Raw genomic sequence first — 19,703 nt, forward strand, 5'->3', positions numbered from 1 at the left:
GGTTCTAATGAGTCTAGTTTGGAACCACGTCCTTCTGAATCGAACACAAGTGCATTTTTAAAGGCTGTAAGCCGTACCTTTAACTCTCTCTGGGCCTGTGTTCCCTCAGACTGAGTGAACGAGGCTTGAGAAAAAATGAGCATCGACGGAACGCCCTTGAAGAGACGCCCAGCTGTGGCCCGCGGGCCGAAGGTACCTCAAGCCCCGTACCGTTGACCCACACTGTTCAATCAATTTGGGGAAATGTGCCAACCTACCGTTTCCAGCTTTCCTGAAAAACCCACAGATCCGCTTTCTCATGGCAATGACCAGCTGGGCCTGAGCAGTGTGGAAACCCTCTGGGAGGAGACAGGCCGCTGCTGTGTGGCATTGGACAAGTTACTCACCTGCTCTGAGCCCCTGCCTGCCGACGCAGAATGCCAGCCGTATCCTGTCCTGGGTGCTGTGAGCCAAAACCCCGCATCCGGCTGAAAAACGGCACCTACTACATCAAGACGGGGCAATCTGTCCCAGCAAACCCACCTCTCCATGTCTTGGGGCACACTCGGCCCTGGGGACGGAATTCCTTCTACGTTTCTATGTTCTGCACGCACAGCTCAGTGATGTCACTGGGAGCACTGGGCTGTGGGGGGTGGCACGGTCAACAAATACCGACTCAAACACATTTCCATCAAGTTTATCAGCAAAGCTCTCAGCGTCTCCTCAACTCAGTACTAAGACGAGGTAAGTAAAGGGCCATCTTTAGTAACACAGACATGAAGCATCTCCCACACATCAGCAGGTATTGGACGAGTCAACCAATGAATGAATAAAACGATGGATGGATAAATAAAGAAAAAAGGCCTGGCCGGCGTGGCTCAGTGGTTGAGCGTCGACCTATGACCCGGGAGGTCACGGTTTGGTGCCTGGCCAGGGCACATGCCCGGGCTGCGGCTCATGTGTGGATGCGGTAACGGCACACAGGCGGCAGGCCATGCCCAGAAAGGGACCCGATAAAGAGCAAAAGCGGGTGCGTCTTACCTCCAGCGTGAGGCGGGGGGCCGCACAGCAGGACCACGCCCTGGCCTTCGCGCACCGACACCGCGCTTCGCATTCTGGTTTTAAAGTTTTCAAGATCTGTTTTGAAAACAAAACAAAACAGCACTTCAGAAAGAATGTCCGCGCAGTGACCTCCTTTCTTTTGTAGGGTGACATTTAAAACCAATACCGACCCGCTAATCCTGTGTTTCTATAATCGCGTCAGACACAGCTGGGCTGCCCCAAAGGGCAAACGGAGCAGGTGTGAGCATTAAATCACCGGGAAAGGGGACCCAGAGGATGAAACGAAACATCTGCGACCAAGTATCTACATGGCCTGGTCCCCACACCGGTCACAGCGATTCACCAAATCACGACCACCTTTAGCTTCTCCTGGCAACGAGCCAACTCTTCATACAGTTTCCCGCTAAGATGTGTCATCATCAGGAGCACAAATGAATGTCATTCCACCTGTGACTGGTGGTGCGATTTATACACAGCGTTGAAAATATTCCACTCATGGTTACGAGTCCTCTCGGCCCCACGTCTTGGGGAATTCTGTGGGGGTGATTCCTGGGTGGTTACCGAGTGGGGGGAGTTCGCAGGAGAGCAGTGAATTACCTCGCACAGTCCCCTTGACTGGCAGCTCTGAACAAACAGAAGCTGTCCAAGGAATGTCCTTCCGGTGGGTCATGAAGCCATCGAGGCAAACGCTATTTTGATCGCCTTAGTGGGTTATTTTTAAAACATTTAATTTCCTCCAAGAACAATCAGGACAGCAAATCCCGACGCACAGCCTCCAGCTTAAACCGCTCGGGGAAAATCCGACTGGTTTTATTTTGAGCAAAGCTGAGGCCTACGGGGGGAAGGGAAGGAAAATAATTTACCCCTTCGCGCAAGTCTCACTGAAAAGGAGGTGACTTCTACGGGCACAGTCGATGGTGTCACATTCCGTATCCGGGCGACTGCACTGTTGATTTGTGGGAAAATACACCCGTTTCACGGTTCCTGATGGTGGAGGCAGACCGTCCACGCGGCGACTAGGCAGAGGAGGCAGTGTGTGTATTTGAGGGGGTAACTGAGAAAATTTCAACTCTGCCTTGAAAAATGTAAAAGGCAAAATAATTATCTTTGAATTGGTGAAACTACAAACTGTGTACTAGCACATGTTGACTGTTCTACGCACTTTAAATCTGTGCATCAGCCCTGGCCTGTGAATCTCAGTGGTTAGAGCATCGGCCCGGGCATCAAAAGGTTGTGGGTTCGATTCCCAGTCAAGGGCATGTACCTGGGTTGCAGTTTGCTCCCCAGCCCCAGTCAGGGTGCATGCGGGAGGCAACCAGTCGATGTGTCTCTCTCACCTCAATGTTTTTTCTCTCTCTCTTTCCCTCCCTTCCACTCTCTCTTAAAAGCAATGGAAGAAATATCCTCAGGTGAGGGTTAATAAAAAAGTAATCGGTACATCCGAGGGGAATGAGAGAAGTGCTTCATTTCATTATCCCTGAACGAGTATTACATTGCTGGTTTCAAGCATGGAGCAAAGCAAATCAGCAAAGCTTACATATACGTGGCTATAAAAGGAGCCAGAATGTGTTCTAGACTTACTGTAACCAGAGGTCCCCTGCAAAAATGATACGATAACCGAGCATTACGTCCCCTTAAATGTGTGAGTAAAGTGCAATATTATCACAGCGCAAGGCTCCTGAAATGCAGCTCAGTTAGCACTGCCAAACCGCACCCTCCGACGGGTCCAGGCTAAGATGGGGTAGGGGAGGGGGTGGGGATAGGGGCGGAATACCAGGATGAGCCCACACGTGGACAATAACCAAACGGTGCCTTTCTGACCACCCATGGGTGTCAGTCTTGCTGCTCTCCTGCCCAATTCCTGTTCCCGCAGTTATATAACTTCACACCGTGGAAGGGAGTCATCGCTGATTTCGGCCAGAATACGCAAAAAGGATGAAATAGTTCTAGAACAGTCTCCTCTCTCTGAAAGTAAGAACCTTTTTCCCGCAGCACCAGTCAGTCCTGCCGGGCACAGGTGTGACCACTGCTCAGGATGCTGCATTGGTGCTGCCTCTATAGCCTGTGAAGACAGGGGCATTATCTGTGGGGCCCGACGTGGCTGGTTCACAGAGCACACGCTTCCACACGCATCCACATGCACCCACACAGCGAGAAGTGGATGGTGTTGGCTTCAACATGCTTCCTATGGCTCTGCTCCCAGATTCTTAGTTGATGTCACCCAGGGTGTGGTCCAGGGCCCCGGCCTCGTTACCGCCTGGGAGTCTCATTGCAAATGTAGCTAACTGTAGACCACCTGTGCACCAGGCTGCATCAGAAATAGTTTTTATTATTTAAAAATTTTTTATTGATTTCAGAGAGGAAAGGAGAGGGAGAGAGATATAGAAACATCAGTGATGAGAGAGAATCATTGATTGGCTGCCTCCTGCACGCCCCACACTGGGGATCGAGCCCCCAACTAGGGCATGTGCCCTGACGGGGAATCAAACCATAACCTCCTGGTTCATAGGTCGACTAGAAACAAAGGTCTCCAGGGGCATCAGAGGTTTGGGAGAACCCAGCGCACCTGCGTGAAAGCTGTATTTTAAAAGCCAGTTTGGTTTTAACAGGGCCATGGGAAAAGCCGGTGTTCTTAGACAAGACCCACGGAACCTTCTATTTCAAAGCCTCCCCGTGGAGCTGGGGGTACAGCCGGGGAGCCCTAATAATCGCTTCCCCACACACACCCTGGAGCCTTCCACTCTGACACAGCCACGCGCCAACTGGGCACTGAAGAGCTCTCCTCAGGTGACAAGGTCCTGAGCCTGGGAACAGATCACACCACCTCAGTGCAGGTATCTTAATTACGGTCACAAACACTTTTTAAAACCCTTTTAACGGCCTCGGCCTTGAAGAAAATGTCGCAGCGGCACCTTCAGCCAGGAAGTGGGGGCCGGACAGCCTGCCCTTGTGTCTGTTACTAAAACTGCGGTGGGATTCTGTGCAAATGTCTCAGACCCTGGGAGATGCTTCCTCTTATGCAAATGCGGGTTCTCCTGCACCTGAGTGAGCAGCCTGCAGGGGCGGGAGAAGAGGGGAGAAGGGGGGCGGGGTGGGGGGGCAGGAGAGGACACACCAGTGCTCAGTAGGCCTCAGGCCAGGTGAGCCTTCCCCCCACCCCACCTACCACCTGTGTCATTCACCTCCTGCAAAGTCCCTTCTGAGGCTTCAGCTCCTTTTATCTAACTTAACCTCTTGCATTTGGTGGGCACTCCCTCCCCCTGGGAACCTCAGCATGTCTACTGCGCTTGCCCTGCAATTAGCAGAGCAGTTGCGCAGTAATATTTGCTGAATTCCATGCATAAAATGAGTCTAAAAGCTCCTGATCTTTGTGCTCTGGGGTTTGGCTGAGTGTATCAGTCAGGGGGACCGTTAATAAATTTCATGGAACAGTTGCCTTTAAGACCTGTGATTTTAACGATGACTATTCGTTGTTGCATTATACCCTTGCTTTTATCTGTCACAGGAATATGAAAAGTAAAAACACACTAGCAAAGCCAGGACTCTCCTAGCACTACAGGAAACAGCATCAAATATGGCATCCTTACCCTTGTTTACAAATAGTTTATTATTGAAGGAGTCCGGCCCCTCACCAGCCCATTTGCAGACCGGCAGGCTGGCTCACTGCGGGTGAAGGGGGAGGAGGAGGCCTATGGGCTGACATTTAAGAGCACCTTGGTTACAAAGAAAGAAGCTGATTGGCTTTATTTTTCTTTAATTATGTGATCATTTCATACTGAAAAGGCTCATCAAAATAAGAGAGAAACATCAAGGATTACTTAGGAATTGTCGAAAAAAAGTACTCCCTTAATTCAAGTGACATGGAGATTTTTTTAAAAGGATTGAAATGACTTCCCATGCACGAGCCTCTACAGATACACAGCTTTTAACCGATTTTCAAAAGAAACCCGTGAGACAGGTCACGTGTGTTCTCCTTCCTCCCAATTTCACCAAAACCAAAGAGAACTGGGACTTTGCCCAAAGCCACGCTGCTCGTGGGGAGTCAGCCCCGGGCTGATGGTCCCCTACCCCCACCCCCCACCCCCGATTCCTAACTTGGAGAGAGAAACATCACATCCAATGGACATTGAAGCCTCTCACTGCCTTCAGTCTGCAGAAACTTGGCCTTAGAAAAAAATGCTGAAAAGGATGCTATTTGCCCAATTTGAAAGTCATATTTACCGAACATTATTCTTTCCCCCATCCACTCAATTGTTCAACAAATCTTTTCAAGTGCCCCCAGGGCTGAGCAAGGAGATGTGTTTGCGCCTCTGAAATTTGTCTGCGCCCCTGACCTGTCGGGCTTTGGTTCTGTTTTCCCAACGAGGAGGAAACGCCTGCTCAGGACTCCCTGGGGCTGAGGTGGGGTCGAAGGGGATGGTCAGTGTCACAGCTTTCCGACGGTGCACGCAACACCCACCGTCACTGCTCCCTTAGTCGTCAGTCTCTACAACCTAACAGCCGTGTTTCTTCAGTCTTTACACAATGTTGCTCGGTGTGTTCACTGTTGTTTATTTATTTAGTGCCCACCCCCATCCTGGCTAGAAAGTGAGCTTCATCCCTGAATCCTGGGCACGGGGATTACGGACTCAGCGTATGAACAGGTGTCCTCGCGTGGTTTCCATAGGAGACCTCAGCCTTACGCTCCGCACGAACCCACACAGACCCGTACGTTCCTGTCCGCTGGTGGGAGGCTGACCGTAGCGGAGGTCACTTCCTCGAGTGGTTGACTTCTGTTCTCTGCTGAGGAGCTCTTCAACGACTGACTTACAGCTCTCCGGGCAAAAAGCGAAGAAAAACCCTCCCACTGAACGTGAGTGCGGGATTTAAAGAAACGGGTGCATTTCCCCCGAACTTTAACCCTGGGTCAGGCTCACGGTGTCACGCACAGTAATTTTAAAACTTTCACAAAAGTATATAATTTACAACTAATGGGGAATAATAAAAAGTTACGTTTTTAATAATGAGTTCCTGGAAATTTTTATGAAGGCTTTTAAAACACTTAACCAAAAAAAAATTCAGCCTAATATAAAGTGATTTAAGAAAAAAAAAGCGTGCGTATATTATTGTGTCCTTTTCACACCATACCCCAAAATACACTGGAGCATAGTAATAGAAGGATATAAATATTATGATCTCCTGCCTGTTGCCAAGGAAACCTCACTATCAGTAAACCTTTGCATTTGCCTGTGTTTCTGGGGCTTAGCAAACAAGCAGATTCATGCCACTTGTTTTCCATATAAATTACGTCCAAGGGCCACAACAAGCAAAGAACAAGGTGCAAATTATGCTACAGCAGTGGTTCTCAACCTTCTGGCCCTTTAAATACAGTTCCTCATGTTGTGACCCAACCATAAAATTATTTTCGTTGCTACTTCATAACTGTAATGTTGCTACTGTTATGAATCGTAATGTAAATATCTGATATGCAGGATGGTCTTAGGCGACCCCTGTGAAAGGGTCGTTCGACCACCAAAGGGGTCGCGACCCATAGGTTGAGAACTGCTGTGCTACAGACACGCATCACCCACCGCACCAGGTGCCACATGATCCATCAGCCCAGGACACCCCCGCCCTGCGTGCCTTAAAGGGCCCTGGACAGAGGTTTCTTGGTTTAAATGTCTAAGGCACAACAATGTAGACAAGTTAGAGAGCGAGCAGGGCACCGCTGCTGCTGCAGAGGGTAGGACGAAGGGAAAACGGGGCAAATTCAAGTACATCATTGTTAGAAAAAACGTGGTAACTGCCCGAATGGGGTCTCACCCTTCGGACCTCCGCTTATGCAAAGTGCCAGAAACCGTGAAGCTGGGGGGAGAATGGCGCCCACAGGGCTGTGTCTGGTGCACCTGCCACCATGATGATGGGCTGGGCTTCGCCCTCTCAGAACACATCTCCCGGCAGTACGTGTCCTGTAACTTGACTTTTAAAATATGTTTTTATTGATTTCAGAGAGGAAGGGAGAAGGAGAGAGATATGGGAACCACAATGATGAGAGAATCATTGTTCGGCTGCCTTCTGCACGCCCCCTACTGGGGATCAAGCCCGCAACCCGGGCATGTGCCTTGACAGGGAATCAAACCGTGACCTCCTGGTTCATAGATCAACACTCAACCATTGAGCCACACCGGCTGGGCGTAACTTGACTTTTTAAACAGGAAGGTCTCTCCATTCCTGTCCTGGTGAGAGCTGGTTGATGTTCATGAGAACACCCGTTTTATGCTGTGACCACTGACATATGGGAGGCAGATGGACACAGACTTCTAACCAACACCACGGAGGAACCACAGAACCACGAGACACCGGTCACGTCTCAGGGCACCCGTTAGAGGGGCCTGACATTGGACGTGGCCTGGGAAAGGAGAGACGGTGACACTGTAAATACTGACACAGTCACCCTATTCCCCAATGTGCCACTTACTACCTCGCCTGTGGCTCCAGGAAACACACCAGGCGGGTGACCCTGACGAGTCTGCAGAGTGTAGGGTCCCTCACAGGCCCTGAGCTCAGATGCCACCTGCACACTGAGCAGCTCAGAAGGCATCACCTCCCACCACACACACACCTGAGCTTCCCCGGCTGTGACACCGGGAGAACGTGGGGGTCGTTGGGAGTGAAGGGGAACCGGGACGTCACTCGCAGCCGTGGGAAGGACACTGATCACCGGCTGTGAGCACAGGCCCCCGACCACGCAGAGTGTCCCCCGTGGCGGCTCCTGTTCACGAAGGGCCTTCCCTTCTACCGGACGGCGCACCTCACAACTCGTTTTCTGCATCTTTTGCAAAGCGTTCCTTGTCTTCTGTTAAACAAACAACACCCAACCCCGTTCATCCGCATCCCCCTCTGCCTGGACACAGGAGAAGTCAGCCTTGTCTGGCAGCTGGACACGCTGTCTATGTCTGAGACAGAGCATTTTCAGGCCCTGTGTTTCGGTGGCGGCCAGCAGGGCACTTCCCAGCGGTTAGCATGAACACCCCCCATGTGCCTCTGATCCTTTTAAATGCTCTATTTCTACCTGGCCTGCGTGGCTCAGTGGTTGCGTGTCAACCCATGAACCAGGAGGTCACAGTTCAATTCCCGGTGGTCAGCGCACATGCCTGGGTTTCAGGCTCCCTCCCCAGTAGGGGGCATACAGGAGGCAGCCAATCAATGATTCTCATCATTGATGTTCCTATCTCTCTCTCCCTCTCCTATCCTCTCTGAAATAAATTATATATATAAATGTCCTCCTACTTTCATCTGGGCTTGCCCTATTTTATATTAATTTCCTCCTGTAAGCCAATGCAAGTCTTTTCAGCAGCTATTGGGTATAAACCGTAAATATCGATGCATCATGTAGTAAAATGAACATCGCGTCTTTGTGGTTTCTTACTCTGCCTGCTCGGGGCCACTCCTTTGCCACTCACCTCGCCACAGGAAGGACGGAGTAAGAGGAAAGGGCGGAACATCCAATTAATTAGGTTTCGATGAGGTTCTGAGTCTTAAGTAAATCACACCACTGCAGCAAAGAGTTTAAATCTGAATTATTTATGTACTCTCCTAGAGCCCCAATCTCTTTAATCATCTTTGTGCAATTAAGAAGAACACCAGCCATCATTTTTAATAGAGAGAATAAAAACCACGTTGGTGTATGATAATCCGCAAGGGAGCGAGGTTCCAGTGAAGATCCCAGGCCCCACCCCCAAGGATTCTGATTGGGCAGGAGGGGCAGGTGGGGGGAGGGTGAGCTGAGGGCCACCCACACTGAAATTTCAGACACAGGGGAGTCTACCTGATAGGCAGAAAACACTCCGGCATCCTTTGTCCTTCATGAAAATGTAAGTCTGGGTGAACTGAAGTTATTTCCATTCTGACATTTACCAAAACTTGGCATGAATCGGCCTCCCCCAAACATCCAGGAGCCCAGCTGACTAGTCCCTGACTCGGGGAGCCCCAAATATTGACCCAGGACCCTAACCTTCAAGGAGCAGGTTTGGCACATTGTCATCAAGCAAGAGACGTGCATGAAAACTATGGCTCACCAGGCAATGGAATGACCGTTTCTCTAAAGAGCACATAGAAGTGCATCTCTCTCTTTTTTAAATATGTTTTATTGATTTTTTACAGAGAGGAAGGGAGAGGGATAGAAAGTTAGAAACATCCATGAGAGAGAAACATCCATCAGCTGCCTCCTGCACACCCCCTACTGGGGATGTGCCCGCAACCAAGGTACATGCCCTTGACCGGAATTGAACCTGGGACTCTTCAGTCCACAGGCCGACGCTCTAGCCACTGAGCCAAACTGGTCAGGGCAGAAGTGCATCTCTTAATTTATATATATAAAAGGCTAATATGCAAAGTGTCCCCTCAGGAGTTCGACCAGGAGACCATAGTTCAATTGCTCACTATGATGTGCGCTGACCACCAGGGGGCGGCGTGGAACAAAAGAAGGCCCCCACCGGCAGCCGGAAGGACCCGATCGGCCCTCAAGGCCAGCCAGGCCTAGGGATCCTACCCATGCACAAATTTTGTGCACCGGGCCTCTAGTTTTACAATAATGGGTTATAATCATAAGTTTTCATGTGATCATTTAGTAGCGAGAGGGTCAACACTGCTGTGTCTATGGCTTCACCTCCTGAGAGTTAATGGTTCCAGCTTCCAAATGCAGGAGGCTTTCGGGAACTCATCCCGGGCGCTCATTCAGTCTGCAGGGAAGCTTGGTAACTGCTTTGCAGCGATAAGAAATACATTTTACACATATGCCCTTTCTGATATACAGCTTTAAAAAGTTTTCAAGGATTCCAGTTCCCAGAATATAGAAGAAAAAGCAGAAGCAAGCTTGCTCAGAAATACTCAGAAAAATCCCATACCCTTGGTGGACACGTGGATGGGGTGATCTTGGAGAGCAACGTGCTGACTTCCATCACTCTCCACCGAAGATCTGAATACACAGATCTCTTCTGAGGCACTGTTTACCAAACAAAAAGGCTGGGAACGCCTCAACGGTCGTCATAGAAACCATTAGGAAGGACAGGGGTCATCTGGAGCCCTGGGCAGCACCCCCTGAGCTGTTATTAAAACACTGGCTCCTGCCCAGCCGCATGGCTGAGTGTTGACCTAGGAACCAGGAGGTCACGGTTTGATTCCCAGTCAGGGCACATGCCTGGGTTGTGTGCTCGATCCCCATTGTGGGGCGTGCAGGAGGCAGCCAATCCATGATGCTCTCTCATCATTGATGTTTCTATCTCTCTCTCCCTTTCCCTTCATCTCTAAAATCAATAAAAATACTTTTTTTAAAAAACCACGCAGGCTCCTGCCCCCCACCTCCCAGGCGTGTCTGATGCACCAGCTCTGAGGTGGGGCCCGGAAGGTGCTTCGGTAGGAAGTTCCCAGGTGAAGCGGATGCTGCAGGTCTAGGAACCAGACTTGGAGTCTCTGGTCTATGCTGTGGACTATCTCACAGCCGTGTGTGTGTGTGTGTGTGTGTGTGTGTGTGTGTGTGTGTGTGGAGCGGGAGGGGAAATCAGAACCACAGGTTCTGACATGAATGAATCTGCAGGGTGTGGATGGGAATCCTCAGGTGCTGGACCGGCTGGCATCCCCGCTTTTCGGGGTCGGCACCTAAAACACCGCAGGAGGCGCAGGGGGGCTGGCTGCCTGGACACCCGGGACGTGGGGCGGGAAGGAGGCCACCGTTCATTGTGCACAGAGCACTTTTTAAAAAATACGTTTTTATTGATTTCAAAGAGGAAGGGAGAGGGAGAGAGAGAGAGAAACATCAATGATGAGAGAGAATCATGGATGGGCTGCCTCCTGCACGCCCCACACGGGGGATGGAGCCCGCAGCCTGGGCATGCACCCTGACCGGGAATCGAGACATGACCTCCTGGCCCATAGGTCGACGCTCAACCACTGAACCACTCGAACCAGCCACAGAGCATTTTTTAAATGAAGTTCTAACTGTTGAAAAGAAAGCAAGGTGAGACGATTCCACTTTAATTACTTGACTCACGAAACCGGTGTGGTGTTCCCTGCCCGGGGCATCTACCCAAAGGCTCCTCAGGGGCTTCAATGTGGGACCTGCAGAGCCGAAGCCAGCTGTGCCCACAGCGTCCTGGCAACACGGCGGGGTTCTCTTGCCTTAACGGGCCTGCACGAGGGAGACAGATGTGAAAATGGTGTATTGGTTGGGAGCTGAGGTGTTTTGTCCAGACACCAGGCCATCACGGCAGCACTGAGCCGAGGGGCCGGGGGAGAGGTTCGCTGCTCACTGGCCCTGGGGCCCTGCTGGGCGAGCACCTGACACTCCCAGCCCCCGAGGTGGGAGGTAAACTGTCTAATACAGCCGGGTGGTTCGGTGTCTCTTCAACTCGCACGCCAATACCTGGCAGGAAGTCTCGCTGGAGCAAATTCGCATTTTTGATGAAAAAACACAAACTTTCTCTATTTCCTTGTTGTGACTTGGCTCCAGCGTTTCTGGCAAATGAACACGTGGTGTTCATTTCCTCCGGCTGAGAGTTTAAAATGTTGCATTTACGCTGAAATAGCAAGTCACTAAGAGGACACACTCAGAGGAAAATGAAATCCATTTCCACAAACTTTATATTTTATTTATATATAAATAAAATAATTCTGAAGACCAAACAAACACCAACCTTATGAAACTCCTTCCACAGATAGGCTACACTCTGTTAATGGTGGAGCTTACTTTAATATTTATTGTAATATTTATTTTACTATTTTAATACTAAAATAGCATATTTAATAAAGTTCTGAGGTAAGAGAAAAATGGCAGTAGCTGATGGATAATTTCACTATTAAAACCTGATGTTCTACGGAAACCTACGATAAATAAGACTCTATAATTGGCTTCGGTGGGACAACACAATGAAGTCACCATTTGGTGTAAGGGTGAGAACTGTTAAAAGGGGTTTTGATTGCTCGCAAAAGCTTCATGTACTCAAAGGGGTAACAGTTTTTGGAAAATAACTGCCCACTCAGACCGACCTGAGGGTCAGGTGCCCGCCAGTGGCATCACCTCTGGTGTGCAGACCGCTGCGGTCACAGTTTCCCCTCAACTCCATGCCTAAGGCCCGTCACCTCCGCTCTCTGAGGCTCGGTGTTCTCGTTGGTGAAACAGGAATAACAGGACGATACCATGTCCCTCAACCGGGTTCAACGCGGCATCTTCCTAGAAACCGCCCCCACCCAAACCCGCCATTCCACTTTAAACATTCCTTGTGGTTAGGGGTCGGGGGCTGTTCTCGACCATCCCTTCCACCTTTTACAATCATGAAGCCGAAGACAAAATGTTTACCTTGGTTCCTTACGAGTGTGCCTATGCACACTCACTATTAAAAACGAGGCATCCTTCGCATTTAGCGTTTGTAACGGCAGTCTGATAGAACACAACCTCATTAAACTTCTAGTGCCGTGGCTTAAGAACATATTCTGCCTGGCTCAGAAGGATAGGTGATACATGACACACAAATGAGGAGAATCCGGGCAATTAACAAAGTTTAAGCAGGGGGAAAACCTCTATAATAGAGTCAGGCACCGTTAGAAAGTCCTACTTACTTATATTCAGGTCATAAACTTCATTCTGACTTTCTAACTATTTTGAAGAAAAGAGACACTTGGTTGGATAAATAATTCTGTGTCCAGAAAGTGCCTGTGTTTTTTAATTCCGCAGGTGGAACGCAGCCACACCTGATCCCAACATTCAAACAGGGATCCCTACAGGTTCCCACAGGGGCTCTGTGGGTAAGAGGCAGCACCTCACCTCCCTGCCGGGTATAGGGAGGGTCGTGCTATCGGGCGGCTCCCCACAGCTCCTCTGTGCAGGCTGTCGAGCTCACTCCGGGTCGGCCATATACCTTAGCCTTTGCATCAAGACAATCTGAACAGGAAAACAGGCATCAACTAGCAGGGAAAACAGGTGTAAGTGAACGTGTCCCAGACACAGCGGGACGAATGGTCCCCCGTGCTGAATCCATCTAAAAATAATTCTGTAGAGACAGAGAGGGAGGGAGCAGCTGCTAATGTGGTGAGCTCCAGGGACACAGCACTCTGCTGGGGTGATACATTCCTTCTCCTTTTCTTTTTTTAAAATATATTTTTATTGATTTCAGAGAGGGAGAGAGAGGGAGATAGGAAGGGAGGGAGGGAGGGAGGGAGGAATAGATAGATAGAGAGAGAGAGAAACATCAATGATGAGAGAGAATCATTGATCGGCTGCCTCCTGCATGCCCCCTACTGAGGATGGAGCCTGCAACCCGGGCCTGTGCCCTGACCAGGAATCGATCCGTGACCTCCTGGTTCATAGGTGGACACAACCACCCTAACTTCCCCATTTCTAATCGGCAGCAGAAATTCCGACATGTCAGAGCCATCGGTGAGGCCAGGAGCTCACGCTTCCTGCGTGCCCGGGGCTCAGGGACAGGCAGTTGGCAGACTCTGTCTGTCTGAGGCCGCCCCACCCCACCATCTGCTTTAGTCCGGCCTCGGAGCTACGAATGGTTTCTCCATTTAGCTGAAAACCATCAAAAGAAGACTCCTGCTTTCATGACACGGGAAAATTACCCGAAACGAAACAAACCGGCCAGTGCCCACAGATACAGTTTTATGGAGCACGGCCACGCCCACTCGTCTCCACATTGTCCATGGCTGCTCGCCTGCTACAAGGGGGAGTGAGTCCTGGAGGCAGAGGCCATGTGGCCTAGGGAGGAGCCAGACGCATGAGCTGACCGGCTGCGTGGCCCCATTTCCAGGACCTTCCGGAAAAGGCCCAGTGAGGGGCACGGAGAGGAGGTCAGTGGTCCCCAAAGGTAAGGAACAGGGACACTGGACCCCAAAGGGGCAGCTGCAGACATTTCTGATCTGTGCCCTAGCTGCCCCCGCGAACCCCCACAGACTCGTGTACCAAATGGTGTGCATGTAAGGGGCGCAATGAAGGGGAAAACAGGCCTGGCTGGTTCCACACCCACAGCCGTGCAGATCCGGCAGGGCCCGGCTCTCCCTCTCTCTCTCCAGGTCTATTCGCCTCTGGCTGCAGAGCCCGGTCTCCACCGAGGACCTTTCATTCCAACAGCTGACCGCGTGCCGATAAGGACGCCACCATCTGCCTCGTGTGCACATCAGCCCAAGTCTCTCTCGGCGTCACCGTGTGCCTGCTCCTCACCATCTGCACGGACTCGACTCCCCGGGGTGCCTCCTCCTCGCCTGGGCCTGTGTCAGGGTCTTGTAGCGAGTTTCCTTCATGGGGGGCTCACTCCCTTTTCTCCACGGAGCCCCTGCCACCCGCATACCCTCCCAGACCCAGAGGGCCTCCCTGTCATTCTCACTCTTTCGTCTGCCTCACCTCCAATCTGTGCCCAAGTCTGGGACGTCTATCCCCGAGCACCTCCTCCCTCCCTTTCCTCTTCATTTCCCAGCCCTGTCATCAGCACATTCCATCTAAGGGCCCGGACACTCACCCCAGTGCAATCTCCCTCTGCCGCTCTGCGTGTCCACCCCCACTCAGCGTGTCCACCCCCTCTGCTTGTCCACCCGGCGGCTTCCACTGGCCCCACGTCTCCGAGAGGCGTGTGAGGTCTCGGTCATTTCGCAGCCGCGTCTCCCTCCACAAATCTTGGCTCCTACCATCCAACTTCTCTCAGGTCCTGAGTGTCCTGTGCCGCCTGCTTTTCCCACCTTAGCACATGCTGTTCCCAGGGCTGAAATGCCCTTCATGTAGCAGGGAGAGAGGGAGGGAAATAGAGGAGGGAGGGAGAGAAAGAGGAAGAGGGAGAGAGAAAGGGAGAGGGAGTGGGAGGAAATGAGGGAGCGTGGGGAGAGCAGGGCAGTCACAGAGGGAAGGGAGGCGGGAGTGTGGCTTTGTTAGTCTTACTGGGAATTCCTGCTGAGGACGTCGGGGCCTCATCAGACAAGAGGATTTTGATTGCCGACACCATCAAAACATGGTGTTGGGAAAAGCGTGATGGCAATATTAACAACAACCACATTCACAGTCAGGAAAGACAGACGATAATGAAGCTCTCGGGTGCACTAACAGACATGCTTATTGTGAGGGGAAAACCCAGAATATGCTAATTCCACGTCCAATCATCAACACCTATCCCACGGGGAGCCTGAGGTCCCGGTGAGTGGCTGTCGTGGAGGAAAAGCCATTTAAAGGTCGAGGGTTGAGAGGGACTTTTCATGGACAAGTTGTGTATTGAATAACCTGGAGCTGAAGATAGATTTTTAGGAAACTTTTCAGTCTATACAATTAAAATTAATTCAATAATCTGAAAGGTAGTTATTCTAAAACTTTTGAAGTTGATAATCAAGAAGTCATAATCAAGCCCTGGCCGGTACAGCTCAGTTGGTTGAGCATCAACCTATGAACCAGGAGGTCACAGTTTGATTCCCCGTCAGGGCACACGCCCGGGTTGCAGGCTTGATCCCCAGTAGGGGATGTGCAGAAGGCAGCCAACCCATATTTTTTGCTCTCACATCGATGATTCTCTGGCTCTCGCCCTTCCTCTCTCTAAAAATCAATAAAAATATTTTTAAAAAGGATTCATATTCAAAATGCTAGGAATAAAGAAGTGTGACGGAAACGACCTATCTGTTGACTTTCGGCCGTCATCTGTCAGTGCTGCTGAGCAGAAAGCCAGGAGCTGAGTGGGCGAGGGACAGTCGGCACAGCTTGCAGGTACAAACAAGAACACAGACTAGTGTTTGCCGCAGGAAATTTCTATCAGGTACTTTAACAAATCAAATAACTTAAGTGATGATATATTCTATTTCATAAAACACTGTCCTTTGAGATTTTGAAATTAATGTCCTGAGGTATAATTTACACCAGACAGAATTTTTTTTCAAAAAAGATGTACTATGCCCTGGAGTAGCATATTCTTTGCTTTATCCCCGAAGGACTAGGGCAGACAATTCACAGAAGAAAAAAATAAAACAAGGGATGCTTTAGCACGTCTCTTGCAAATCCAATCATCCTAAAACCGACAAACAAGAGGCCTCTCCATCAAATGCAGAATTAGGGAAAGATGTGCAGTGAATGATGTGCTTCTAAGAGCCATTTTTGTTTTTTGAGAACATGCCTGCAAGTCGAACACAAATAAGAGGGCGGGCGAAGAGAGGGAGAAATCATCTCACGAAAGAGATCATGACTGTGAAAATCACAGGATTTCAGGAATGATTTTAAAGACATTTTCCAACATTTGCAAAATAGAATCCTAGGGGCATAATGGATGCGCATTAAAGCCAGGGCTCAATTAAAGAGGTGCTCCCCTGGAAGGAGAAATCGCAGGGTATTTTTAGCGAGCTCCCTATAGTGAGAGAACACAGCGGCCTAAGAATGATGGCACCTGGTCCCCTGTGGTACCCCCCCCCCCCCACATGCTGCCGCCGCCTCTGAACTGAGGGCTGAGTGCAGTCCCAGCCACGCACCGGCCTCTGGTTTATCTTTAACCACCGCCCGGAGCTGCCCACCTCCCGGGCGAGGCTTCGCTCATGGGGACGCCGCAGGGTTCTGCTGCAAAGACACCAGTTTCAGGCTTCAGGAGGAGGGTTGCAACAATATCCCCAAAGAGCAGCAATGAAGAAACAGGCCCACAGGGACCAGAGATGGGGAGTCACACAGAACAACAGGCAGAGGACGTCCAAGCAAGAACTTTCCGGGGCTTCCAGGAGACACCACGATCCGGGAAGCCTCCTGCCTACTCCCAGGACATCGCCGGGGAACAGAGGAAGGCCCGGCGGAGCTATCTCAATCAAGCGTTAAAAACAATACCCTGCGAACTTGTCCTCCGTCCCGACTCACACGCCCCTGCTCTCCACAGAGCCCTGTTGGCACATGATCTCTGTATAGACTGGGGACCTGAGACCCAATTTAGTTTTGTGGGGTTTTTTAAAAATATATTTTTATTGATTCAGAGAAGAAGAGAGAGGGAGAGAGAGAGAGAAACATCAATGATGAGGAGAATCAGAGATCGATTGGCTGCCTCCTGCACTCCTCCTACTGGGGATGGAGCCCGCAACCCGGGCAAGTGCCCTTGACCAGGAATCGAACTGTGACCTCCTGGTTCACAGGTTGATGCTCAACCTCTGAGCCACGCCGGCCAGTCGGGTGACACAAGGAATCTTTAAACAGAAACCCCGTACGGCAAAGCTGCTGAGACTGTCCCCACCTGCTGGCTGCTTGTCCCCCGGAGTGAGGCTGGGGAGGGAGCAGCGATGCGCCAGAGCATGGCCACTGAGACCTGAAAACCAACGGCACCAGGAGGCCACATCGGGCCGGTGAGATAACACACACGGGTGTCTGTACGTGGCTGACTTAGCCTCACCCGCTCCTCTTCCCGTAGAGGAGAGGTGAGGTTCATCGCCACGGCGAGCAGGTCTGAGGAAGCACCGCTAAGCATGCGCCTGCGGCACAGCCCAGAGCGGGGACCGCCAGAGGGAGGATGCTTCTCGGGGACCACACCTCACTGCCCTTCGCCCACAGCAAAGACCCCTGACCTGCAGCCCTGGGCCTGCTCCCAACGCAGGTCTCTGCCCTGCCAGGTGTCCTATACAAACACACAACCAACGCACAGGAAGGGGGACCAGCGAGAAGAAACACAAAGTGGACGGTGTTCGAAGGTCTTAGGGGGAAGATCGAAACTAAACTAAATCCGGTCGCCCGGCCAGTGTAGCTCAGTGGTTGAGTGTCGAACTATGAACCAAGAGGTCACAGTTTGATTCCCGGTGGGGGCACATTCCTACGTTGTGGGTTCGATCCCCAGTAAGGGGGCGTGCAGGACACAGCCGATCACTGATTCTCTCTCATCACTGATGTTTCTCTCTCTCCCTCTCTCTTCTTCTCTGAAATCAATAAAAATATATTTAAAAACCCCCATTTATATTGACTCAATCCACTTACTACACGAATGAACCCATGTATTGTTCCTGAACCCCCTGGACCGCACCAACGCGGCTACGTGCTGTTAGTGTTGGGCCTGCAGGTGTGTGGGCCGGAACTTACAGGCAAACTGCAGCTTTGCTTCTCTGCTGACGATGGTTCCGAGCGGATTCGTAGCGAAGCACTGATAACTCCCTGAGTCTCGATCCCTGTGGGGGTTAATGACCACCAGGTCTCCTCCGTTCAGCTCGTAACGAGACTCCACGGCCAGGTTAATATCGCTTCCGTTCAGCTGCCATCTGGAGAAAAGGCAAGGATTTTTCCCTCTTAGGCTATGTATACAGCCTAAGAGAATATTGAACATATACATTAAATCAGCATTACAAAGCCCACTCAAACACCACCTCTCCTACAGACCACAGGTAACGCACGTATGGTTGCACTGATTCATAACTGCGACTCGTACACGCCCGGGGTCTTCAGCAGCAACCAAAGGCCGACGAACACAGAAACCAGGGCAGCACAGCCTCTGAAGTCAGAGACTCCTCGGGATTTCCTGAAAAGTGAGAACGACTCGGCATGCTCACCGGGGAAATCAGGCTCGGCCTGCGCCGGCCACGAGAGGTACAACGTCGAGGTAATTGCCTCGCACGCGGCAGGCGATCTCACGCTGGCCAGGAGCGGGGAAGGGCACATTTCTGTGATTTATCCAGACCGACTGGGCACATTTAATCCACTAATTGGGTAAGTGCTCAGCTATCCGTTTCCATCTGTCTGGGTAAATACCCGTCCCCAAGGCGTGCGCTGTTCTTCTAAGCCATCACAGTGCTATTTGCTGAAGAGTACACGGCGGTAAAAATCCCTAAATGTCACCCCGGGGCTCGGACCAGAACAGGCACGGGCCCCAGGGCCATATTTACCAACAGGAAGCCAGAGGGAAAAAAGGGAAGAGAAAGAAGCTGGCTGTTAAACAAGGGTTTGCAACAGGAACAGAAGGAATTTTAAACCGTGAGTACACCTGACACATCGAGGTAGATGTCACCTTCAGTTTTTTAAAAAAAATATATTTTTATTGATTTCAGAGAAGAAGGGAGAGGGAGAGAGAGAGAAAAAAATCACTGATGAGAGAGAATGAGTGATCAGCTGCCTCCTGCACGCCCCCTACTGCGGATCTAACCCATAACCTGGGCATGTGCCCTGACTGGGAATGGAGCCAGGAACTTCACGGTTCATAGGTCTATGCTCAACCACTGAGCCACATCGGCTGGGCTATTTCATTTTTCCATCACTATTTATCTCCTCTATGGCCTCTTCCACCTCCACCCAGCTCAGTACTTCCCCACAATCACCACGCTGGTGTCCCGGTCCATGAATTCTCTGTTTTTTCTTTTTGCTCAATTCCTCCACCCCCATCACAGCTGTCAGCCTGCTCTCTAGGAGTCTGTCTCTGTTTTGCTTGGTAGTTCAGTTTGTTCCTCAGATTCCACGTACTAGTACGTGTGAAATCGTGATACTCGTCTTTCTCGACTGGCTTTTCTCACTTAGCCTAATGCTCCCAGGTCCATCCATGCTATTGCAAAGGGTACAATGTCCTTCCTTTTTACAGGAGACTGGTACTCCACTGTGTCAATGCGCTCTATGTTCGCTGCAACATTATTTACAATAGCCAAGATTTGGAAGCAGCTAATTGCCCATCAGTAGATGAGTGGATAAAAAATAGTTCACCTTTAACAACTCACCCATGTCC

General features: G+C 50.7%; 1 protein-coding gene across 1 annotated transcript in view; it reads right to left on the reverse strand.

Annotated features, from left to right (window-relative positions):
* The window catches only part of LOC102433232 (contactin-3-like), an 80,665-nt gene that overhangs the window by 45,553 nt on the left and 15,409 nt on the right, over positions 1–19,703 (reverse strand). Inside the window, 2 exon segments of the mRNA XM_023746632.1 lie at positions 1,021–1,116; positions 18,080–18,255. Of these exon segments, the coding sequence (XP_023602400.1) occupies positions 1,021–1,116; positions 18,080–18,255 (272 nt within the window).

The sequence above is a fragment of the Myotis lucifugus genome, unplaced genomic scaffold, assembly GCF_000147115.1.
Source record: "Myotis lucifugus unplaced genomic scaffold, Myoluc2.0 scaffold_712, whole genome shotgun sequence".
Taxonomy (NCBI): Eukaryota; Metazoa; Chordata; class Mammalia; order Chiroptera; family Vespertilionidae; genus Myotis; species Myotis lucifugus.